At 38.6% G+C, this 25,585-nt stretch overlaps 2 protein-coding genes across 3 annotated transcripts in view; both read left to right on the top strand.

Annotated features, from left to right (window-relative positions):
• Nucleotides 1–7,035, top strand: part of prkd2 (protein kinase D2) — a 31,549-nt gene extending 24,514 nt beyond the window's left edge. For both annotated transcript variants that reach the window (XM_086261613.1, XM_086261614.1), the window contains 9 exons: nucleotides 16–334; nucleotides 463–515; nucleotides 606–678; nucleotides 1,351–1,457; nucleotides 2,938–3,099; nucleotides 3,344–3,442; nucleotides 4,049–4,316; nucleotides 4,736–4,821; nucleotides 5,464–7,035. In XM_086261613.1, the coding sequence (XP_086117739.1) occupies nucleotides 16–334; nucleotides 463–515; nucleotides 606–678; nucleotides 1,351–1,457; nucleotides 2,938–3,099; nucleotides 3,344–3,442; nucleotides 4,049–4,316; nucleotides 4,736–4,821; nucleotides 5,464–5,688 (1,392 nt within the window). In that variant the 3' untranslated portion in view covers nucleotides 5,689–7,035. The remainder of the gene's footprint in view (nucleotides 1–15; nucleotides 335–462; nucleotides 516–605; nucleotides 679–1,350; nucleotides 1,458–2,937; nucleotides 3,100–3,343; nucleotides 3,443–4,048; nucleotides 4,317–4,735; nucleotides 4,822–5,463) is intronic.
• A 5,061-nt stretch (nucleotides 7,036–12,096) lies between these two features.
• Nucleotides 12,097–19,242, top strand: gpr184 (G protein-coupled receptor 184). The gene is made up of 2 exons (XM_086261617.1): nucleotides 12,097–12,464; nucleotides 17,631–19,242. The coding sequence occupies exon 2, from the start codon at nucleotides 17,674–17,676 to the stop codon at nucleotides 18,718–18,720; it is 1,047 nt and encodes a 348-aa protein (XP_086117743.1). The 5' UTR covers nucleotides 12,097–12,464; nucleotides 17,631–17,673; the 3' UTR covers nucleotides 18,721–19,242.
• The last annotated feature ends 6,343 nt before the right edge of the window (nucleotides 19,243–25,585 follow it).

Raw genomic sequence — 25,585 nt, 5'->3', positions numbered from 1 at the left:
TTCATCCACCTGCAGGAGATCCCTCTTTCTGAGATCCTGGAGTTGCGTCCTGCTTCTAACTTCAGTCTCGTCTCCCAAGGCACCAATCCCCACTGCTTTGAGCTTATCACAGCCACTATGTGCTACTTTGTAGGGGAGGATCCCAACACCCTCCCCTCTGTGACCCAAAGCCACCCCCAGACTGTCCCACAGACACCTCCCTCCCCAAGCCAGGTGGCGCCCAACAGTGGCATTGGACGTGAGGTGGCAAAAGCATGGGAGAGCGCCATTCGACAGGCCCTTATGCCAGTCATCTTTCAGGACGCACCGCCAGCTGCGGGGAACATGCCTCACAGTAAGTTGAGGAACAGGTTGATGAAATTGTTTTGTGGAAGATTGTATTGCCAAGATGAAAAGACATAATTTAGAACTATTACACTGCATAACCTATGCTTTGTTCCTATCACTGTTTTTCTTTTCCAGGACAAGCTTCTGTCAGCATATCTGTGTCCAACAGTCAAATCCAAGAGAATGTGGTATGACTTGTGGTCTAATTAAGTAACTTCTGTCAATATTGACATCAATTATACATTAAGCATTATGCATGAAATATTGCATCCCTACAGGATATTGGCACAGTGTACCAGATTTTTGCTGATGAAGTGCTTGGATCTGGGCAATTTGGAGTAGTGTATGGAGGTATGGAGACCTACATCCGACAATGGAATTGATCAGTCCATTGATTTGATGGTTAAAGTGCTTTGCTGAAAGCAGTGGTGTCTAAAGTTTGAAGCTAACAAGAAGCAAGATTGTATTTCACAACCTCTGTGTATCATGCACTGTGCTAAAATGTGTTTTTAGAGTTGACCTGATTTGACACATAATAGGCTGTTTACAGGTTTTAAGGAGTGTTTTAGTCAGTTTTCACAAGTGATGTTTCTCATGCCAGCATTAGTCCAGAGTAAGTGTTAGAAAATGGAATAAAAATCTGGGTGTGTAGAGATAGATGTATATGTATCACAAGTTAGCATTTTAATTGTTAAAGTTCATGTCAATATAGTTAGAAAAGACTGAACAAGTATGATGTGCTAGGAAGGGATGCCAGGGTAAAACTGTATAAAAAAAGAACAAAGCACCGCCGCTTAGGTTTGCAAAGTTGCATCTAAGCAAACCACAAGAAATCTGGAACAATGTCCATTAGACGGACAAAGCCAAAGAGAAGATGTTTGGCCATAATACTCAGCACCATGTTTGGCGATAACCAAACACGGCAACAAATTGCCACAATGATGTGCATGGAGTATATATGTATGTATATTCAGTTTACTGTCACAATGTAAACAATCTGTTACTTGCACAAACTCCCTTCAGGAAAGCACAGGAAGACGGGGAGAGACGTGGCCGTCAAAGTCATCGACAAGCTTCGTTTTCCAACCAAGCAAGAGAGCCAACTGAGGAATGAGGTGGCCATCCTGCAGGTAAACGCACGCATTTCACTGGACTTTCTCTCAGAAGAAATTATGTTAATGATTACGTCTAAAAGTGTCTGTGCAGGTTCTTAATCGTTCAGATCATGGTCGTCTAAGAAGCTTGAAAAGAAAGCGACTGCACTTCTCATCCAAGAAGCATTTTGTGCTAAAACCATTATTAATCATGTGAGTCATTAAACGAGCCAAGGTGTGGAAAAAAAGGCAGAGGTCATTGCTAGCAGAGGTTTCGGGTAAACCCACTGTGAGACCTTGCCAAGAGGTCATATGTCCTATTGAGGTCACAGTCAGCCACCTAAAATACAGTCTTGACATTCTTTCCCAAGCACCTCAGCCCGCACTCACAACCTGCGTTAGGTGATCTCAACAGGTCACGTGATACTGTGGTTTTACCTGAAACATCTGGTGGAAATGACCCATGCCTTTTTTACTTTATCTTTTTTTACACCTTGGCTAATGTGATGACTCACACGATTAAAAGTGGGTCAAAGACTCTTAAGAGACGACCCCCACTAGGGTTTAAATACCTGGGACTCTCCACCGTTTGGTTTTAGAACTAAAGAAGCATTTTGGATGAAAGGTGAAAAGTCTCCACAAAACTTAATCCAAATGCTTTCTTTCCAAGCTCATTATGCCTGAAAGAAAGTAAAAAACCATTTGTAATATTAAAAACTACCATTAAACACAGTGAGACAGTAATAATGTAATAGTAATCTGTGCTTTGTAGTATCACAATAACCAGATTTTAATCTACACTATTAAAAAAGCTCAGTTTTGCTTATTTAAATGATTAATTTCTAATTATTTTACCTCGCAGTCATTGACAGTATTTAAATAAGTAGTACTGTTTCTCCTTTCCTTATGTGATTGCAACTTCTGAAACGAGCAAAAATAAAAGTTTGCATATAGAATTCAACTAAATGACACGACTGTATAAAACCATTTAACATTTTCATTCATGCCAAATATGTGACAGGGAAAGACTTCACATTAACGTCTGTTTAAAATATATATTTTTGAAAAATAACAACGTATGTTTGATTTCACCTTCTTGGGCGGCAGACTTTTTTCCCCAGCAGATGGAGGTAGTGGTGCACTAGTCAGTCTGAACTTCCCCCTGCAGCTCGGCATTTTACACAAATGCAGTTATGCAGTCATTATTATTTATGGAACATATGTCATATGTGTGACTTCTGCGGAATACTTATATTGTTTGCCAAAACAGAGTTTATAAATTTTCTGTTCTCTGCTTCCTTCTCCTGTGGTTTACTGTCTGGTTGTCACGGTCTGGTCCTTTCTGTTTATCCCCTCCTGTGATGTTCTTCCTGTATTGCCCAATTTATATTTGCTTCTTAGATTCACACTCTATCACAGTTTATTTCTGGTATTTCATCTTTTTACACACAACATATTTTTTCTTATCGTCCGCCTTCTCCCCACACTCCCCTCACCCTTCTGTTGTTTCTCTCAGAGTTTACGTCATCTGGGCATTGTAAACCTGGAGTGTATGTTTGAAACCCCAGAGAAAGTGTTTGTGGTCATGGAGAAACTACACGGTGACATGCTGGAGATGATTCTCTCCAGCGAAAAAGGCAGATTGCCCGAGAGGCTCACAAAGTTCCTCATCACGCAGGTGTGTATGCATTTTCAAATAAGTCCCATAGCGGTAGAGAGTGGGTAGTAGAGACCCACAAGACTAAAATGGCATTCTGATGCTGCAGTGTTTCGCTGCATGCTTCCTCTGCTGTCATCATGAACATTTACTGAACCTTACATTTCTGCATATTCTAAAACGAAGCTTTGCTGTGTTTGATTTTGTTTCGGATCATCTTGCTCCCGTGGTTTTGGGTATGCACATGACGTCGGTGTGCATGCAGATTCTTGCAGCTCTGAGGCACCTGCACTTTAAGAACATTGTTCACTGTGACCTAAAACCTGAAAATGTGCTACTTGCCTCTGCCGATCCCTCCCCACAGGTAAAAACAAACACACACACACACACACACACACACACACACACACACACACACACACACACACACACACACACACACACACACACACACACGGATTTCCCAAATCTGAGCTGAGGAAAGTAACAGACACTTGCTAATGGCGTTTTGGTTACATGAGTCCTGTTTCTGTTTCTTTCTCTTAACATTCTTTCTCATAACCGTTCAGCTATCTTAGTGAGGACCTTCATTGACATAATGGTTTCCCTAGCCCCTTACCCTAACCCTAACCATTAAAAATGAATGCCTAACCCTTACCCTATACCTAACCATAACCTAATTGTAACCCTGACACTAAAACTACATTTTGAGCCTCAAAAAGGCTTCAAACTTGTGAGGACCGGTTTTTGTGTCCTCACAAATGACTTTTGGTTCTCACAGGTATAGTAGAATGCAGATTTTCTCACAAAGATAGCTAGACAGGAACACGCACACACGCACTTGCCCAACCAGCTCATTTGCAACACATGTGGTTTCTGCACTTGCTCATATACATTTCCTGCCATTTTGTTATTTTACCAGATGCCTCGCAGTCATGTGTCTCTGTTCTTGACTGTTTTCTTCTCTCAGGTGAAGTTGTGTGATTTTGGCTTTGCCCGTATCATTGGAGAGAAGTCATTCCGCCGTTCAGTGGTTGGCACACCTGCCTATCTGGCTCCAGAAGTTCTGTTAAACCAGGGCTATAACCGCTCACTAGACATGTGGTCAGTCGGCGTCATTATGTACGTCAGCCTCAGCGGGACATTCCCATTCAATGAAGATGAAGATATCAATGACCAGATCCACAACGCAGCCTTTATGTATCCTCCTAATCCCTGGAAGCAGATCTCCAGTGATGGTAATCTCAGAGAGGGAATCAGCTAGAGGAGATTTCTCCTGTTAAACACAACCGTGAGATGGACGTTGATGTACACTTACAATACCTGCAAAAGCTATTGGATTGGTTTTTGTAATCAATATATAAAATTGTTATTTAACATCACCTTTGCCTAGTAGTGGAGAAAAAAATAAAACGTATGAGTGCATATGAGAAAGGGCAGCAAAGAGTGACTAGTACTGAATGTTGTTTTCAGAATGCAACCAATCTGATCTGTGATAAGTTGTACTTCAGTTTTACCACAACTAAAGTCGGGTTTAGTGTCTAGACAAATAAGGTATGATAAAGAGATGACAACTCTGATGGTTTCTGTGTGCTTGCGTGTGTGTGAGTGAGAGGTGGTTTGATTTTTATTGAAAAACATGTGTTTGTGTTTCCAGCTATTGACCTGATCAACAACCTGCTGCAAGTTAAGATGAGGAAACGCTACAGTGTAGATAAAAGTCTCAGCCACGCATACTTACAGGTACTATATTAATGAACTGCTCACAGGCACACATTAGAATGAATGTTCCACTCTATCGTTCCTACAATTTTTTTTTTATCCGTTATTATTTGCTATTAAACATACAAGAAAAAGCCCCCTTTTCTGTGGTAAATGCTAGTAACTGTAGTTTCTGAGCAGCAATTTAAGTCCTTAAAATTGCTTCAATAAAATTTGTTGCTTTTAAAGAAAATTGCAACAATAAAGCCGAGGTCTATGCACACAAATCCGAGCGTTGAAATGTCAGCTCAAGGCCGGAGGTTTTTAACTTTATTGAAAACATAACAGAAAGGGGATTAGTTAAAGAAATTGTGTTTTCTTTGACTGCACAGCTCTTAAATGCCTGCTTCAAAACAAAATGTTTAGCAGTGGAAAAGCAGGCTGCTATTGCTGTTTGTTTTTTTTGTTGCCAGAATGTCACCGGATTAATTAATATTCATTGTCACGGTAGCCACGAGTGGGTTGAAGCATAATTGATCATTTCAGTGTCATTCTAGTTCTTATGTACACACATGCACATGTGCCCCCGCAAACAAATGCATTGGCACATGTATCGATCAAATCTTTGCGATTCCCGACACTCAGATTTCATCACCGTGTTTATTCCTGTTTGTCATTTCCCAGGACTATCAGACGTGGCTCGACCTGCGGGAACTGGAGACTAAGCTTGGGGAACGTTACATTACCCACGAGAGCGATGACAGCCGCTGGCAAATGTATGCCCGTGAACACACTCTGCCATACCCTGCTCACTTTGTGCCGCCTCCTCTGGCGCAGGCTTCCGATGACGAGGACGGCGGGGAGGATGCAGATATGCAAGGTCTCACAGAGAGGGTCAGCATACTCTGACCACAGAGAGGTGGAGGACTCACGCTCATTTAGGAAGGATGAAAGAAGCGGGGAGAAGGGGATGGTGGCCTTGTACTCTAAAAAGACACACTTGCAAAGAATCATGTGGTTTTTATAAAATAAAGTGTCTGACTGATTAGAGCTGCGTGAGAGCACTCGGTTTTACAGCTATAAATCCAATTTCTCTCCTCCAGCCCGAAGAAAACCTTTAAAGCATTTACTCTGCTCGTCTTGGTCCTCTTTCATCTTTTGAATTGTTGAATTTCTTTTATGATAAAGACTGCTCAACTCTATTTCACATTCCCTGTTCATCTGTTCAGGGTGCCTTTACAGATAAAAGGTGCGGAGTGAACCGTAAATCCGAATTTGTCAGAGGAATGAAAAACAGCATGTTCTTTCCCCCTGTCAGTGTAGTGTGCATCAGAGCAAACAAGGAAATGGCATTTTACCACAGGTGCAGATAAGAATCAAAGAATCAAACATTTTGCTATACAAACAGTAGTAAAACCCAGCCGAAACGTTACGAAATTAAAAGCAACGCGATGCTTCTTTTTTTTTCTTTAATATATTATTTTAATGGGACTGACTGGAATTACAGAAAATTCAGTTCAATCTCTTTTCAGTGATGGAGCGCTTTACAGCAACAAAAGACTTCCTCTGTGCTGGTAATTACTGAAGTGAGTCCACTGAGAGAAGCCATCTATATTCACAAATGCATTCCCATAAATTCGTGTTCTATAGTGAAAACCAAAGGTATCGATCTGGCGACAGCAAATCCTCCAGTAATTACTGCAGGTTTGTGGCCACAATGGCCTTGTAGAAAATTATATGTAATTAAAGATGCCATTATGAGTTTAAATGAACTAGCGTGCGGGCAGTGTAATACTTCCACTCACCGGACAATTTTCAGTCGTGAGATTTCGTATATCGGTGACAGCTCTCTGTAGCTGCTGCTGAAAATTGCTTTTTATTGTGTTATCATTCGTTGTGAGCCATCTGAGGTCAAGCAGGTCACTGAAATGATTTGTACCGTTAATAATGAGAAGATAAATGAACGCATCTTTCAGCAAAAGCAGACATTCCCCTGTGATGTAAGTGTATGGGTGGACAGTGTGGGTCACTAAACTAGTTTGGACAACTTATCTTGTACAAGTATTGACTACCTTTCATGTCAATGTGTTACATGTTTCTGTGAAGTAGCATTATCTAGATTCATCATTGAACATACTGTAGTTACTGTTTTATGAATGTATAACCTGAAGCTTATATAGCTGTCAAATATGTGTAGACTGTGTATAACTTGTTTGAAGGATGATCCTGGCTTTTAGATAATACAAACCTCCTACAGCATTGTATTTGTCTTGGAAGTTTTATTTAACGTGACGTCCGTGCATGCTTAACTGGAACCTGCTCATTTTCACCTGCTTCCTGAGAAATTGCACACAGGCCTGAGCAGATACGGATTTAGTCCTAAAATATTTGTCAGCCATATACAGATTATTTGCTTTTTCCCTATAAATATATTTATAAAACAAGGGCCATTACTGTGCCTTAGATTGTCTATGGAAAAAGACGTGCTTCATTTAAAGCATAACAAAAGAATAAGGACGACTTGTTCTGCACCACTAGTTTTCTACTCACAGGCTGACAGGCTGTTATTTCTTTTACTCTCAAAAGAAGAGGAGATTTTTTTCCCCTCCAAATATGCTGCTGGGTACTTTGGTACAGACGTAGGCAACATGGACTAAAGAATTATGATGGAATTGGAACCAGAGACACACAAAAAAGTACTCCCAGCTCTCAAAGCACAGACAGTGGGGTTTTTTTTTTTGGTTTTTTTTTTGGTGTTTTTTAACACCCCACAGTCTGAGTGGCACTCAAGAGGACCCTGTGGCAATGGAGGCAAAGACGCTGAATTTTTTCCCATTGTGAAATGAGTACTCTTCACTCAGTTATACTGGTAGAAGTGCACCCTTGTTGCTCCTACCCTACACCCGTCGTCATTCTCAAACAATGCCAGATGATAGACTCTTCCTTTTTCCTCCCCTCCTTTTATTTCTTTCAAGTGTCAGTAACTTTCGTTCTATCTCATCAGCTTCAATCTTCCAGCCCATTGTTTTTGCACTGTCATGTAGAGCCCTCCACTTAGTAAGCAAAAGAGACAGGCCCAAACCTCCAGAGAGACGTACCTGGCACCAGAAATTACATTTCTATTGAGTTTTATCTGCGACAAGCAATATCAGTCTAGTTTGTTAGAGTAGGTGGAAGACAGCTTAAAAATATTTCTGTTTTCACTCAACGTTTCCACTGAAAGCAAAAAAGCAGTCGGGCATCCAGATTAATGACCTTGTGCTTCTTAAATGAAAGTGTTCTTTTCACCTGCAAGCACTAGGTTTAGCAGTCTACACACACACACACACACACACACACACACACACACACACACACACACACACACACACACACACAGACAGAGGAATAATTGATTGGCTTATTATTTAACAGAGTTAATAATCAGATGGCAGCAATCCAGTGCATTTTGGCCCATAGGACAACCTGTCAAAAGGAACATAAAAATGGGAAAGAATGTGACATAGTTGCTGGTCTGAAAGCGAGAACATATTCAGTGAGTGTCAGTTCTCTGCGTGAAAATAGCTTGTTGACGTCACAGGAGCATTGTCAATACAGTAACTCATATGACTGCTCGTTGTAGAAAAGGTATGCCGAACAGAATCTGACATGCACCTTAAATGCACCTTATGAAACTTAAAACTTAAACAGAAGACCACACAGAGTACCACTCCTATTAGCTAAGAACAGTAAACTGATGCTACAATTCACACTTCTTACCAAAACTGAATAATATAAGATTGGAAAATGTGCCTGCTTATGAGACTTTCTGCAGCAACATTCAAATGGTAGGGTCAGAATTGGGTATAAATGGCATGAAAGCATGGATCCAGCCCTCCTTTTATAAATTGGTCAGATTGCTGGTGGTGGTGAGGATATTTTCTTTGCTCACTTTAGGTCCCTCAGTACCAAATTCACATTTTTTTAAACTACCTGAGTGCTATTGTCCACCATGCTTATTCATATATGACCACAGTGTATCATTTAGGAATGTATATTTCCCACCAACTGATGGCTGCCTCCAGCAGGATAACATACTGTCATAAAACTCAAATAATCTCAAACTGGGTTCTCATGATGGGTTCTCTGTACTCAAATGGCCTCTACAATCACCAGATTTGCATCCAGCAGAGCATCTTTGGAATGCGGTGGAACAGGAGATTCACATCATTGTTTGATGCTATCATGTCTGTATGGCTCGGAATTTCGGAGGAAAAATTCTAGCACCGTGTTAAATCTTTTATGGGGGCTTTGAAGGCAAAAGGGAGGCCAGTGCAGTGCTAGAAAATGTACCTAATAAGCTCAATGAGGGTATGTGACTGTTGTAAACAGTACATTCAGGGGTTTTTTTTTTCTGCTGTAGATTAATATAACACAAAATTGTCTGTCCATGTTTTGGTTGTGAATTAACGTGTAATCTTGTTCTCATTAGTGTGCTCTTTTGTCTTTACCACAGACAGTTTTCTTGAGAATTAGTTTGTGGTGCGATAGAGACGCGGAGGGTCCAGAGAGTGGCGTAATAAAGAAGCCATTTTAAATACACACTCATCACACCACAACTCTTCTCTACCCCTGCTTCCCCGTGTTTTTAAACACGGTGGGCGTGATTGCGGATGCCGTGCCGGTGCTTCCGCCTGGCACCGCCGACCACGCCTCACCACATAGTTCTTTTTGATTTTGTTTTTTTTAAACTAAGAAATATATTAACAATAATCGCAACTTGATACTTTATTAACGTACTCAGAAGTGTAATGTGATCTTTGAACTTGTATTATATTAGTGTCGCTTCCATACGGAAAGAGCTACTGATTACTTATTTCCATAGCACGTTTTGTCATCTAAACCTCTGAGACCTCCCAGTGCTCATTTCTTGTCAGCTTTAGTGGAGTCTGTTTTGTTCTGCAGCTCTGCTTGGGGTGCATGCACATGCATGCCAATTGATTTTAGCCAGTGGGTGCAATTCCATTTTCTCTCAGGCTTGTTCAGAAGTTATCTGTATTAATGAAGTCTGTGGGAGAAAGTGCTGTTTTTCCACAAGAGGCAATTGGCTGTGTGCTCAAAAGGTTACCAGGAGTGTTCATAACTCAGAGAGTGTCATCTTATTTGAACTGCAACTACTCCTAGAACAATTGCAATTTGCACTCTCAGTTTATAGCTGCACCTCATCTGGAAAACACATCAGCTTTTCATGAAATACAAAAGAAAGTAGTGCACGCATGCGGAATTTCGAGATAATGCTACCCAATCAAAATAAGAACTGAACTCCAGAGTTTTCAGTCATTTCCACTTTCTTGTTATTTCATGCTTCTCGAGATAACGATCTGTGTAAACACTGAACACAAAGCCCACAAACCATCATTAGCTCTGGAAATGTTTTGTTTGTGATTGTGTAACATGATCACAAATTCTGATTGCACTTTCCTCCACTTGGTATGACTGCACAACCGATGACCTCCAGCTTGGCCATCAAGTACATTAAACGGCTATACCAGCTGCTGAGTTTGCCCCTGCACTCAGGCGTAATGCATTTTGAAAGGCAATAGATCAACTGTGTAGAGCAATTTGCAAAATTACAGAAAATTGCAGCGCATTTCCGGTTGTCATGTAGATGCATGACCAAAAAGGTACTAAATCTCTTTCTATATCACACCACTGTGTGATGCAACAAAAGCTAAACCCTAAGCTTAAAAACCACTGGGAGGTGTGAAATACTTGCAATCCTACCATTATCATAAAATGTCAATATCTGTATTTATATTACATACAAGACTGTTTTTCTAAAATGACATTTCCATAAATAATCTTTTAAATAGTTTTTATGGAAAATTTATGATGGCAAAATTCACTGTATGCCTACTGCTCTGTCTCATTAGTGCCCTCTGACTCTGCTTCATGTGACCGCAAGTTGGATGCTTGTTACCAAAAAACAGGCAGGTAAACCAACAAAATGATTTATTTTAAGGTGATAGAGGTGAAGCACACTATCATGTGAGGAAACAGTTACAAGAAACTGAAATGCACCAAACATATGCCCACTGCCTTGTCTTGTTCTCTTTTGCCAAAATAGCAAAGAATTTTCCATATATCAGTGTCATACTAAGGAATGAAAAAGGGAAGTTGACAAATTTAATATCCACATGCACAACTTTTAAAAAATATTCTCAGCACTTAAACTTTTTGGCATCACATTATTGGCACCTTGAGGTAGTCGTTAAAAAAGTGTAAAAGCCACAGCAGAAGTGACAGATAAACTTGTTCTGTATTTGAGTTTAAGAAAAAATAGGTTAGTAGCATAGGTAGGTAAAATAATACATCACCAACATGGCCTTAAATAGTATTTAGACACAATTAATGTGGTTGCTAAGTGATGTAAGCTCTGTAAGACTACATTACAGACAAAAAGCTGGATCTGTTAGAAATGACAGACAATAAAAGCCTGAATTCAACAGGAAAATGTACACATTCATGTAATGTTATTTAATCATTTGTTTATTAGAGAAGAAAAAAATTAAAAGAAAGAATACCAATAAAAAGAAAATTACTCATTCTTACTCATATTCTGCTGAAATGCAGTGACAAAAAGCTGAACTTATTGAACATGTGTGTGACATCAAAGCATTACAAAGGAAAGAAGAAACAATGCTTCAGGTGGTGGAAAATCAGAGTATCTGGAAATTCCCCTTTTGAGTATTTTATTTCCATACATTTATCGTTTCCGTTTCAATAATCGTCTACTTTCCTTTCCTTTTTCTTAACGTCATGTAAGGAATGTGTTCTTGCCGTCAACATTCACATCTGTACACTGATGGTCACTCAACGCATAACCAGAGCAACCTCAAGGTTTCGTCACAGACTCCATTTATAAACATGTGAATACCCAGTGTTCACATCATCTGAAACAGAGCAACGTTCTTTATCTTCTTCGTGTTTTACAGTGACGTGATTGACACATTTTGGTTTTCTCGTACTGAACCAGACTGAAAGTGATCAGCCAAACTGAAAAAGACATTTAGACCAAAAAAAGGAGTGAATGACCCACTCATTAAGAACTACAACTACAATGATGCTATTTAAACACTCACTGTGATGTAAAAGGGGAAGACAGGAGCTATGCAGCTCCCGACCCATAAGTTACAAATTTCCCTTAAATCGGAGAGGAGGAGGAGGGGACTTTTTTCTGGTCTCATAAGAGCATTAACGCATGATTCATATCTTTTCTATAACCGTTTAATTTTTGCCCAGCCCTGAACACTTCCTGCACGCACGTGTGCAGAAGCAAACCTCCCTCCTCCTACGTGTGTCTTCCCCTTTCTGTACTTCGCCCTTCCACACTTCTTACTGACATTTCAGCTGTGGCTGTCAACGGGAACTAGCAACGAGCGCAAACTACACAGTACAGAGAAAAACAACCTCTTGCATCTGTAGCTATTGAACTGGCTGTTAATGATCTGGTGCATTTGAGATTATGAGGAACTGCAGTGGCTTGGCTGCATGTCAGCAGCTCTGAAAAGTCTCTTCTGAAGCTTTTTTTCTGATCTTCCTGGACTGAACTCTGCTGAACCTGAAGCAGGTCTGGAATGCGTCTAACACTCTTCACCCACTGGACAGCTTTCTACAAGATACACTTTTCTATCAACAAACAACAGGTGAGGTCATTCATTACTGACTGGAGTTCTGGAAACCAGATGAGGGAATTTATGTAAAACTTTTTATAAACTGCCCTAGAAAAGGACAAGTTCAAAGGTAACTTTTATTATGTTTGCCAAGTTCTTAAATGTAGTAATTTATTTTGAAACCGCACTTCATATGCTGGGCTTCTTTTTGTACCCAGTGGACTGTTGTCAAGGGAAAGATGGAATGCTTGAGGTGATGTGAGTAACCACTGCAAAAATAATTAGGTTTGAAATGTTGATTCTCTGGAGGGTTGAATGTTTTCTGTGATTCTCCCAGCGGTGGTCACCACAGCACGCTGGAGAGGGCAACAGAAAACTGCTCTGGAAGAAGAAACTGTGGACTGCTTTACCTTTGAAACACCACTTTGGTATGAGGGAGGCAAGTTAAAACGCATATTTCTTCTTTTTGTTTTAAAAGGGGGGCATCTGGCAATCACCACATCCCCCCTCTTTAGAGATAAGGCTAAAATGCTGCTCTCTTAACAATTCATAATGACAACCAGATTTACTTCAGCACATAATGCTAACAAACACATAGTTGGCTCAGATGGAAAAAACGAGTGAATCAAGCCCTGGCCAGCTGTGCAAAGTAGTCGTTTGTTTGGATTTGAAATGTACTGATAGAGACAGCAAAAGAACAAAAAAGATGTATGCAAGAGGAAAAAAGAAAAAAAATATTGTTTTTAACCCTAGAACACTATCGCTGGGTGATTTACACCCGAGAAAATACATTTACATGATTTCTCCCTCCTGCAGCTGTTTGCGTGTCGAGGAGCCTGTGCCTTCACCAGGGAAGTCTCAAATGTCCCAGGAATGGGTGGACCAAAGACCAGCTTTCCAGAGTCATTATTTTGTTTTAGGAGTTCTATTTTTCATTTTGTTAGACATGGCACAGTTAAAAGTAAAAGAAGACCACTCTAATTTGTCATGTGTTGTCATATTTTGATATATTTGATTACTTTTCATTGGTTATATTATATCGGGTAAAAATCACCCGGCATTAGTGATCGTGTTACTATTTATAGCGATAGTGTTCTAGGGTTAAGAAGGACCTGAACAAGACAAATGAACCATTACAGGCATTAGAGGTAAACTCTATCTTTGTAATAGGGGAATACCTGTTTGTCATTAGTCATAGTATCCTAAGTGGTGACTAACAACTGAAATATTTTAGAAAAGTTTTGATTTATGAGGAAAACTTTCCTATAATGCAGTCATGATAAGTCTCCCATTTTTTTTTTTTAAATTTTATGAATAATCCATTAAATCAAACCCATTTCAAACACACCTGCACACAGGCACGTGCAGACACACATTATCGTTCTCTGAAGACGATCTGTCTCCAAATGGCTTCTCTATTATTGAGTTTTCTGGACGTTAATAGCATTAGATGCTTCCTGAGCCTATAAACACACCAGGGTCAAGCCTGGAAGAGAGAGAGGGAACAAAACAAAGAGAGGAAACAAATATCAGCAAAAGCCACAGAAATAACGAGCAAAGTTTGATCTCCTAATGCTTAAATTTTATACAGCAAATGGAAAGAATAAAATATCTGTACAAAAATATTTTAGTCTTGTGGTCTACATTAAGAAGAGTGTGTTAACCATTGGTTCCCATTACCTGGTAAAATAATTAATGTGGATTTTTTTTCCAGTGGAACACAAACTAAACATTAACCCCTTAATCGTCACAATGAATGGGTGTATAAGATTGTACTGATGGTGTAAATATGAATAAATACTTCGGTTATTAACTGAAACCAGAGGACATTTTCAAAAAATTCTGTTGTGATAAACTAAAATTTTAAAAAATGTTCAAGGCTGATGACACAGTTTCACAGACCAATAGAAAGCCTATAAACAGTCTGAAAGGAAAACCATAACACAACCAGTTGAACTTTGTAACAGTTCCTCTGAAACAACATTCCTAATTATGTAGTATTCATGTGTGAGTTCTTTTGTACAATCAGGTTCTGGCCTTAGTTAGCCTGTCATAGTTTCGTTGAATTATTTTTGAACCAAGCTGAACTCATGCTCGGTCTGCCCAGAAATATCCTTCTCAGTCAGCATCTTAACATGTCTGTTTAACCGCACTGTTAGCATCTGTAGTCAAAACATGGCCATGCTGTAGGAAATCCAAATTTACCCCGAATAAACCACTAAACTGTTTTAACTGTGCAGCATCTTTTGTATTTTTAATGCATTAGTCGTCAATTATGACTATATATTCCAAACCATTTTTAGGTTTCATATTATTTATGAATGTGTCAGAATTTAAAACATTAACAAGAACGCGCGAATAGCCTCCTTCTGTAACAGTTAAGCATGTCACTCTTTAACTTTTACATTAAACAGAGTAGATTAAAACAGGGGGACAAAAAGCCTAAAGCTGTGCATTACTAGAAAACAATTAGGTCTGTTATGTTAAGAGATGGTCATGTCCCATATGAAATGTGTAGGATTTCATTGAAAACAACTGGACTTTAAAAAGTGAAAGTTTAGTGAACTCTATTTATTTGTACTTTGATGAGATGTATAATTGAGTAAAACATATAAAAATATTTATCATTTATACACATTAATGTGTTGCAAGCCCTATGATGTAAGTCATTTTCTGTTAAGCCTGCAACGTGCTGCACAAAATTCATGCGACACGCCTGTAATGTAACTGATCGTTATGCCTGCACGATAATATGTATGGGATATATAAACGTCATAAAGAATTAACTTTATTAAATGTTAATAATAATGTTTTGCTAAGTTATGCACTTTTATGGACACTACCTAATTTTTCAAACAAAGTTGACAACTTCATACATCACATATTGACATGAAGAAAGACAATTAGTGTCATGTGATCATCTACATGTGTGCTCCAAATAATTTTTTTTTTTTTAAATCTAGAAAATCTGTATTTCAAAAAAGTCCTCCTGCCGTTCAAAAGGCATTGTTTGCACCCCTTACTTGTCTTAGTCTGCAAAATAGGTATATTTTGTTATCTTTTCTGGACATAAAAAACTGAAAGAGCAGGAAATGCAAATGTGATCCATCATCATTTCAATTATATTTTCAGTCATAGAGCCTTTTATTTTTTTCCCCCAGGAGGTAGCTTACATGGCCTTCAGTAAGAACTGGAATCTGTTCATGGCCTTTGCATTGAATTATACTTCTTCTCTACCAAGCTAGTTAGTGAGCCAGCATTACCATTATAACAACAACAACAACAACAACAACAACAACAACAATACATTTTATTTAGGAAAGTGCCTTTCAAAACACTCAAGGACACTGTACACAGCAGAATAGAGACAAGCAATAACAACAACAAACATAACAACTTACAAATTTACAAGGATAAAACATAAAGCAAATAAATAAAAGAGATTATGTGATAATGCATATTATGGGAAATAAAATGCAGCTCACATGTTACAAGTCACAGTAAGCTACAACAGATTGTTTGCAGTTATGCTAGCTTGGCCAAAAAACCTCACTCATCAGTGTATTACAAAGAATACCCAACAAAGAGCGCAGAGGTTCTCTCAGATGCCTTGCCCACTGACCTTGTCGTTATACCACAAATCTCTCACCTTTTAACCCTTGTGTGGTGTTCGTATTTTTGTTACTCAGCCAGTGTTCATGGGTCTGGTGGACCCGCTAGAGTTTTGGCTTTCCAAATTAACACTATCAAACAATTTTATGTTAAATTACTCAACAGATGTTTACTTCATCCCAATTACAAGACATATGAACAGCAAACATGGTTAATTTTTTCCCTTTACCTTTGTTAGATCACATTTATGAATTAATGTGCTTCTCGTTTTTCTTTTATATAAAATGTTATAAATAAATCAGTTATAATCAAGTGGAGTGAGTGGAAAGACACAACACATTTACACGTGAAAAAATAATTAATTGTTTAATTTTTCTTTTGAAAAAAACTGAACAATAGTTTCGTATCCTCTCTGAAACTGCACTGCTAGCTTTACTCTCATGGAAAAGAAGACTTCTTCAAAGAGGAAAGGTTCATGTCAAAATAACAAAATCAGTCTCACAGCAGATTATTTGACCTGCTCTTTGTCTTTTATCTTTTTGAAACAGAAAGTATTACTGGATTATTATTAAATTCATTTTGAAATTCTTGTCTCTGCTGGGTTACGCTAATCTTTAAGATGTATCTGGTGTGAATTACACTCAGAGCTCTGTGATGGACCAGGTGTGATGGTTCAAATCAGGGAGAGAATTAATTGATTCATTTATAGAGTGCATGAGTTTCACATTACTCATTCTTGAAGCTGCAGTAAACAACTACCTTCGTCACATCTGCATCTGTTTGTAACGTCACATTTTCCACGTGTGGGACTAATAAAGGTTATCTTATCTTATCTTTAAATTGGAAATAACTGGTCCAACTCACTATATGATTGCCAACTTTTTTGTCCCCCAGAATGCAATTCTGTGGGAGCCTGCAAGGCTCTTATTGTGCTGAGAAACAAAAAGTAACCTGTAATCTGTGATTACTGTAAAATGCAAATAATCAGTTTGCCTGTACATTCTGTGCGATCCTCGCCTGCAACTTAGACCACGCAGGAGAATAAATGCAGCAATTTATAGATAATTTAATAAAAAGTAGCATTAACAACAAGCAATGTTGATCGAGTGCTCAGGTGATCGAGTGCAGAAGGTTCTACATCAAGTTAATCTAAAAGGTATCAGTTCCTTAATGCTGTCTGTTTCCACAGCAACGACAGCTTACCTTATGACATGTGTTCTCCATACAGTGCAGCTGAGGCAGGGACTTTTGGCAATTTCACTTTCTATTAAAACCGTGGGTGCAAACTGTTATCATCAAGCAGCATGACTAAACCCATACTAGGAAGCGGAGGACTCCCATCGACACTATGCCTGAACACCATATAGTGTGCAGAATCAAACTATCTCACATTGAGAAACATCAGGACAACCAAATTATTTTTTTTATCTCTTGAGCTCAGTCAACCATGAAATAGAATAGGGGATACAAAATATCTAAGCTATATTATATGTTTTTAAAGTATTACGGTGAAGTCGTGTTACCATACAAATTGTTACTGTATTTATTTTAATTTCATGGATTTAATGATGTATTTTTGTCTTGCAGGTGATTTTTTTAACCAGGGGAGTTACAGCTAACTAAAGGAACCATGAACTCCACTTTTAAACCAGAAACAGGCAACAACTCAACATGCGTTAACATTGGAGAGAGTGTTGTCAGTGACTTGCTGATGTCTGTTTACATACTGGCCTTTGTTTTTGGTTTGATCTTCAATGTACTGACCCTGGGCCCCATCATTCAACAAGTGAGGCAAAAAAATGTCCTGGGAATCTTCCTGCTCAACCTGTCTATCTCTGACTTCCTTTTCATCATCACTATGCCCCTTTGGATAAATTATTACCGGTTTAACCACCGCTGGATGCTAGGTTCTGGGTCCTGCAGTGTAGCTGGCTTTGTCTACTACTCTAATATGTATATCAGCATCTACCTGCTTTGCTGTATCTCTGTAGACCGCTGTCTGGTGGTCAGCTACCCACTCCGCTTCAAGACACACCGAACTTCTTGCTACGCCTGGATGCAGTGTATCGTAGTTTATGTGGTAGTGGTGGTGATACACATCATAATGCTGGTCTATGATAATCTCACAGACGCCCATGATGAGAACAACAATAATGACCGTTGTTATGAGACCTACCCCATGGAGAAGCCTATTGCTCTATTCAACTTGCTCAGAGTAGGCTTGGGCTTCCTGCTACCCCTGCTAGTGCTGGCAGTGAGCTACTGGAGGGTGTTAGCCACTGTGGGCCGAAGTCCCGGCCTGAGCGCCCAGGTTAAGAGGAAGGTCCGTCTTCTCTCCTTTGGAGTCATTGGGATCTTCTCAGTTTGCTTTGCTCCATATCATATTCTTTTGCTCATACGCTCACTAGTATTTTATAATAACAATTTTGATAAGAGTCACAATGGGAGTTACTGCAAGTTTGAAGAACAAATGCACTTCTTCTTCTCCTGTACGCTTGCACTGTCCAGTTTGAATGCTGTGGTGGACCCAGTGCTGTATGTGTTGGTGAGTAATGGAGTCTGGGAGCAGATGAAACTAACCTGGAGATGCCGCAGACGGACTGAACAAGAAGACTGTGCACTAACTGCTTACAAAGGAGGAAAAGCTGCCACTACTGCCACTACTAATTTAATATGAATAATAAGCTATATGTGATAGACATGTGTACAATTGTATGTGTGTGAGTGTGTATTGAGATATTATAGGATTTTGCATGGCAGCTTTTTCAAGTAAAGTCTTCCTCTCATGAGTTAAGTAACGGGATTATTTCCATCCCACTTGTGTATGTTATTTTGTGTATGTATAAAAGGCAATCTTTGTTGTTACATTTGTACGTTATATCGAGCACAGTGTAAGGAGGAAGCTGAATAATGTATGCATCTGAGTCCTGGTTAATGTGATATTAGTCTCGGGTTCTGCTCTCCCACGAGTTCTTCAGTGTAAGCCACTTCTGGTTTTGTTGTTAGACACTGTTGCCGCAACTGAAGAGCCATTGTATTTTTTTTTGTCCAATCTATGCAATCATAGCGTGACTGAGCAACCCTGATATATTTAAATATGCATTACCTCCAATGCATGCCATACAAAGCCTTTGTTAGCATAACTTTGTGTGCCCAGTGTCTGACATATTTAACAAGAAATAAATCAGTATTATGTCCAGGTGCTCAGAGTTTTTTTTCACGCAGACAGTATGCAACAATTAACCCATACACCCAGTCTCTTAGTCTTCGCCATTAAACATATAGATAATTATAAATGCAACATAGCTGTGTGCTTCACAAGTGTCAAGTTGAAAAGGAAGGCAATAATGATGGATGTATATAAGTGTGTGTCAGGGGTGTGAGACAGAAATGGAGAAAAAGAATAATAAAGTGAAAGAAAGACAGCAAAAAGACTGAAAGAGGAAGCGTTTGAATCAACATTATGTCTGTTACTTGGTTCATAATTTATACAGCAGCTTCCTCATGCGTCAGCAGAGCTTTTTTTAGTAAACATCATTACAATCTAAGATGAACATTGACTGCATAGTATAAACCCTGAATAAAACCAGTTTTGTTTAATTAAAGGTCTATACTGCTGATTTCCTGAATTGTACAATCATGTATATCCTTCCATAAGAAGCAGTTTTGGAGGTTTGCTACTCTGGAGAATTCTGGTATCTGTTCATATGATGCCATGATCTTCCCATCAAATTCACCCTACCATGGAGCTATGCTCATAGAAACTACAAAAACCCCAAGAGCAACATTTCAGACAGGTCTCAGTTAACCTATGACAAATTGGCCAAAAAGGGGAAGGACACAAGTGTTACAATAGCCCAATGTCCAGACCTCAAGTCAACTGAAATGCTGCGACAGGAACACAAATAGCTGTGCATAAAAGAATGGCCGTAAACCTCAATCAACTTAGTCAATTTTATAGAGAAGAGTTCACCAAAATTCTTCCACAATAATGTCAGAGAATAATAAATGAATACAGAATGACTCCTTTAGATATCGCTGCTTTGGGTCTAGCAAAGTGTTTTGTTTTTTTAAAATAAAAGGATAAAGATAAAGCCAGGCTTTTTTCCTCTGAAGTACAGAAATGTTCTGGTTTCTAAACCTTACTTTATTTTTAAACCCTCAGATACATCATGTTTAGATGCTTGAAAAGCTCTGTTGGCAAAAAAAGAAAGCATGTATCTATTTTTGAATGGAAGTCACAACTGGTGATGCTGAAGCTGCCCCATTAACTTCTTTTCAGATGGAAAAGAAAGAAAAACCCATGTTATTTTCACCACAATTTTAAAGCTTGCAGCATTTTGAAGAAGCGTTAGTAAACGAATCAGGTTTAAAGAAATTAATGTTGCAGTCAATCATCTTGTGGCATTAGCTCCAACATCTTAAAGATCCATTTTCTCCAGACTCAGCTTTTAATGAGCTAACTCAGGTTGTAGCCAGACTCATAGGAAAATCAATGCGACTCCATTGATTAGCTGTTATGACTCATAGCATTGTAATGCAGGCTTGGTCTTAATGGACTATACCAACAAGCTATACTTAGATCTTATTTTAAGCATTTGGAGTCTTTGGACATATATAACGGAGCACTCAATAGAATGAAGTTTTTAATTTCCTTTTACCCTAATGAGCTGATTAATAATTAATATTTCTACTGAAACGCAGCAGACGTCCTGCTAATTATGTTTTGTATTTCATAAGAAAGAAGCTCTCATAATGAAACTCTTTTTTTTTTTTTTACAGTGTACTGTCTTTGTGTTTTTGTTTTATTTTTTAAAAACTATTTCTGCTTATTAAAGAGTGGACCTTAAAGAAAAAAGATAATTGAAATATTTTAGAAAAGGAAGACAGCAAAGTTATTAATTGTACAATAAAGAGTTTGCGATTTACTTGTGCTGCATCACATCCACTGAAGCATATTAAATTGAATGACACTTAGGAGGGTTTGTCTCATCAGAGACTTGTTCATGTATATTTGTGTGAAGCCATTGTCCATATCTTAACTGTAACAACAAGGGTCCGAAAAATTGAAGCACAGCCAGAGATCATACAGGAAATCAGATAAAAGCCAAGCATCCAAACTTTTACATGCAAGCAAAAACATCTTACATGAGTATTAGTCAGAGGAGCAATTTACACAAGAGAAGAGGCAAAAATGCCCACAAAGGCTAGTTATACATAACAGTGTACAACACCGGCATCATTTTATACACAAGGAACAAGGAAAAGTTTGGAAGTTGAGTGGAAGAATCTGAAAACACAGCCCTGCCAGAAGCTGTCTGGGCATACCACTGAAGATGATCTTTAAGGGCTCATTCGAAGAACTTTTTGGTCACACATTGTATACACAGCAGACTGACACTGGTTAATAAGACACAATTAACAGAACAAAAGCAGTTAAAAGATCCTACATACATATGTTCCCAGTCACACAGGCCTAGAAACGGTGTGTTACCACAGTTGCAATGGAAAAATGTGAATTTCCTGACCTGTTGGCAAATGGTTGCTAATGGTTGTCACTAGATAAAATTAATCGCAAAGAGGTACAGGATACTGCAACAAAAAAGTCCTTGAAATTGTTTGGTTTCTAGTGGGTTGCCATAAAATCCCTGTAATTGCATGGAAGATACGTCAACTTCTCACTGAGCAGTAGTGAAACAATAGCATTTTTCTTTTTTTAAATGTTGAGGCGAGCAACCTCGTTTTACAGTTTAAACCACACGTTTCAGTTTCACTAATTTTCAGAGAGAAGCTGGCAAGAGCTTGCAGATAAGTTGGCCTCTTCCATGCAAACTATGTGCTGCTAACAACAAAAGCAATCACAAGAAGGATTTACTGCACTTCCTTCTTGGCAACCAGTTTAACAAGGTGACCAGCTGGTTGGGGACTACACAGTTAGAATCAGAATTACCCTACAACTTCTCTTTACCCTGTGTGACTGCGGCCTACGGTAAATGATTTACAAAAACAAAACATAACAGATGACTACATAGATGAGGAAGATGAAAGTCGTGCTGCGAAAAGTGAGAGGTGGAAAGAATTCTTCTTTGACACCAGGAGGCAGTTGTAGGGTTAGTCACATGTGAGTGTGCACAAGAGAGTTTCTCTGGCTTAATACAGTCACATAAATAATGTCCACTTGGCTGCCTGGGAGCTGGGTCTCTTGACACAGTAGATATATTCCAGACTCCTCAGACCAAAAAAGGTTGCCTTGCACCCTCCAGTGCTTTCAATCTTCCAAAGCCAGCACGATAGCTAACAGCTTCCATTTCCTAAAGTCACAGTTACTCTCTGTGGGTGCCAGTTTTCTGCAAATAAAGGCTAACAGATTAATCTTGTTGTCAGCATTAAAACACTGGGGTAGCACTACCCCAACCCACACATTCAAGCATCGACCATGTTGCGTAATTGCTTAGGAAGATTTGAGGATGACAGAAGGGCAAAATCCATGTTTAATAATCTTAAACACATGCTCTGTGGCTTTTGTCCAGTCTAAACAGTACAGCAGAGCAACGCAACAGAGCAGCGGTGATGTATAAGTTAACTGTAGCTGTATACTTTAGCAAAGCCCAGTAACGGTTTTTAGTGCACTAACACTATGTGCACTATGTTGTAGCCAATTAGGATGTGCATTGAGCTTAGAATTACCTATGCCTCATGAAACAGAAAGACCGAAAAGAGGAACTGTGAATTATTTAACTACAATTTATCTGTTTGTCTAATCTACTGATTAACTAATGTGACACAGATGTTACGAGACAGTGATGAGAAAAATAGCCCAAATCAGCAAGTCAACAACTGTGGATACATGGCGTAAGAGATGTATAAGTAAAAGAGGAAACAACAGCAAAGTCTAAGTGGCAGTGCGGTAATGGAGAAACATTAGAACTCAGTGAAAGTCTCAAATGTCCAATTGTCATTCTGAAGGAAAAGGGACTTTCTCTAAATCACATCATGGCTAGACTGAAAGTTTCCCAAGTGTCACTACACGGCATGCTAAAATGTTTTGCAGAAACTGGATTAATTATGTCCAACCACAGTGACGCACAACAAAAATGACCATACCAACCGAAGATCAATACACAAAGCTTTGTTCACTGAGACACAGAAAAACAACTTGGTCACATACAGAGAACTTACGAAAGAAAACAATACGTGATGTCAATTAGCAAAAGTATTCACAAAAGAACACTCTATTAGCAGTGTCAGTGGATGAAAAGACAAAAAGTAGAAATTTGTGTAAAGGTAGAGTACATGGCAGAGGTCTAGGACTGGTGCCCATGAGCTTGTTGTATGTGTACCTAAGAAAACATCAAGCGTGTACGATCATGTGAAAAAGGGACAGGAAAAAGCACATGCAAATTTAAGAAATTTATGAAACTTCACTTCAAGTTGCTGCAAATGAGGTTCTGCAAGATATTGAATCATGGGATATACTTAGTTTTTCACAGGAGTCTTTTGCAGTAAGTATAAAAATAGTCATACAAAAAATGCACATTTTTTAATGACTAACTATACTTACTAAAAAATACACACTTTTACCATATTTTCCGCACTGTAAGGCGCTCTTAAAATCCTTTAATTTTCTCAAAAATTGATACTGTGTCTTATAAACTGGAACACCTTATGTATGAATTCTGGTTGTGCTTATTGACCTCGAACCAATTTTATGTGGTACACGGGCTCAAAAATCTGTCAAAAAAATGTTTTAGTACAACTTTGGTAAGCTATGAAGCCGCACCGCTTAATGGATTCTTGGAGCATTACGGCTGCAGTAGTCAGGAGCCTCGCGGAGTAATCTGGGTCCAAAACTCCGTCCTTTTCAGGTCCCAAAGTCAAACGAACAGTGCGGCATCACTGAGAGTTACAAACTGTCTAAATTCTTTCATCTTTAATAAAATGATTAGTGTAGCTGCTTTACCAGGTGTAACAATTACGTTTAACATCCAGGCCTTCATGAAAACAGATTTTTTTTAAATTTAACGGAGTTAGAAGTTAGCAGGAAGTTAGCTCGCTAGTTTCCACCTAAACATGATATGCCTTGTTCTGACTGAGAGATTTATGAAAAAATTAAAACGTACAGCTCTACTATCACTTCCAACATAAATGAATACAGAAAACTAAACAGCAGTGACTTTTTTAGGGTTACTGAAGTTGGGTTAACTGGTACATAATGATGTGCTACGTGATCAATAGCGACACAGCTATGTTAGCATAACATAAACAGTGAAACTGGAAGATGAACGCTAACTTTTTTCCACTCGATAAAAGTTAACGTGAGGGTTCCCGATGGTTATGGAAAAATGCAATCTCATGGGAGGATGCTGTAATCGGACCAAATTTCAGTCAGGAGAACAACTGAGATAATCCATCCACAATACGAGGTTAGTCATTAATATACTGCAACAACATAGGAATAGAGCAGCTGCGAGAGAATTCAACATTAATGAATTAATGGTACGGAAGTGGAGGAAACAAGAAGAATAAGTTGAGTAAAGTTTGACTTATCTGACTGTTTTGTTTCACTTAATGCGCCTTATAACTCGGTGCGCCTTAGGGTCTGAAAACTATGGTCAAATGTGTGTGTGTGTGTGTGTGTGTCTTCTTAAACACAAATTAATATTACTGTCAGTTCTAATGTATTGATTCTATGAACAAACAAACATCATCCAATGAGTCTTACCATAGTTCACTTCACCGCATTTCAGGCTGTTATTTTATAATGTACAACATGTTGAAGTACATAGTTGTGAGAAATGGCACAGAAATTGTCATTTTTAAAAAATTCAACAATAGCAAAACACAACAACCAAAACATGGAATTTTTGAAATTGGCTTAAATACATAAGACCTGGTTTTCCACCCATTACTCTGCTTGCACATGCATGGTTGTTCAGTAAATGAAATGAACATATAAAGCCACAGTTCAGTGTCTTTTTTTCTTCATTGACTTAGTCACAGATAAATAAAGTGGAAATGTTAGCAGCTTTTGCACACTCATAGCTTACCAGCATAATTTACAGTTTACAAGAGAATACTTGAAATGACTCATACTATTCACACTTTCACACTGGTACGTCATGAAGGTATCTTTATGGTTGGCAAGGGTATATTTTTTAATATTCTTTTGTTGTGGAACACTCATTAAAATAATAGATTTTTAGTGGGGAAACCCATGTCCACATCTGATGAAGTACTGTCTTATCATCTATATAACCAAAGTTTACATTGACAATGACATAAATACATTCAGGTAAGGAACATTGCTGCCATCAACACACAGAGTGGGGGTGGGATCTGCAAGTGTCTATTATGTGTAGCAATAGGGCATTTGGCGGAAAGAGATGAAATTCAGTTAAAAAAAATACAAACAAGCAAACAAACAAACAAAATCACTTTTAACAACAATAACTATTTTAAACCCTTTCAGAAAAAAGCATCAGGACAAAAATCCAATTGAGTAGGGGTGAATGCAGTCTCAAGGTTTACTTAGAGAGAAAAGC

Source organism: Aulonocara sp. 'chitande type north' Nkhata Bay, linkage group LG14, assembly GCF_057382095.1.
Source record: "Aulonocara sp. 'chitande type north' Nkhata Bay isolate Kocher_YH1m ecotype deep benthic linkage group LG14, A_spYH_male_GT1.1, whole genome shotgun sequence".
Classification (NCBI taxonomy): domain Eukaryota; kingdom Metazoa; phylum Chordata; class Actinopteri; order Cichliformes; family Cichlidae; genus Aulonocara; species Aulonocara sp. 'chitande type north' Nkhata Bay.
The sequence above is the reverse complement of the archived record's forward strand: the minus strand, read 5'-3'. Positions and strand labels throughout refer to the sequence as shown.

What these genes read in the sequence shown, in the direction of transcription:
- gpr184 (XM_086261617.1), top strand. Translation starts at nt 17,674, where the DNA reads ATGAACTCCACTTTTAAACCAGAAACAGGCAACAACTCAACATGCGTT.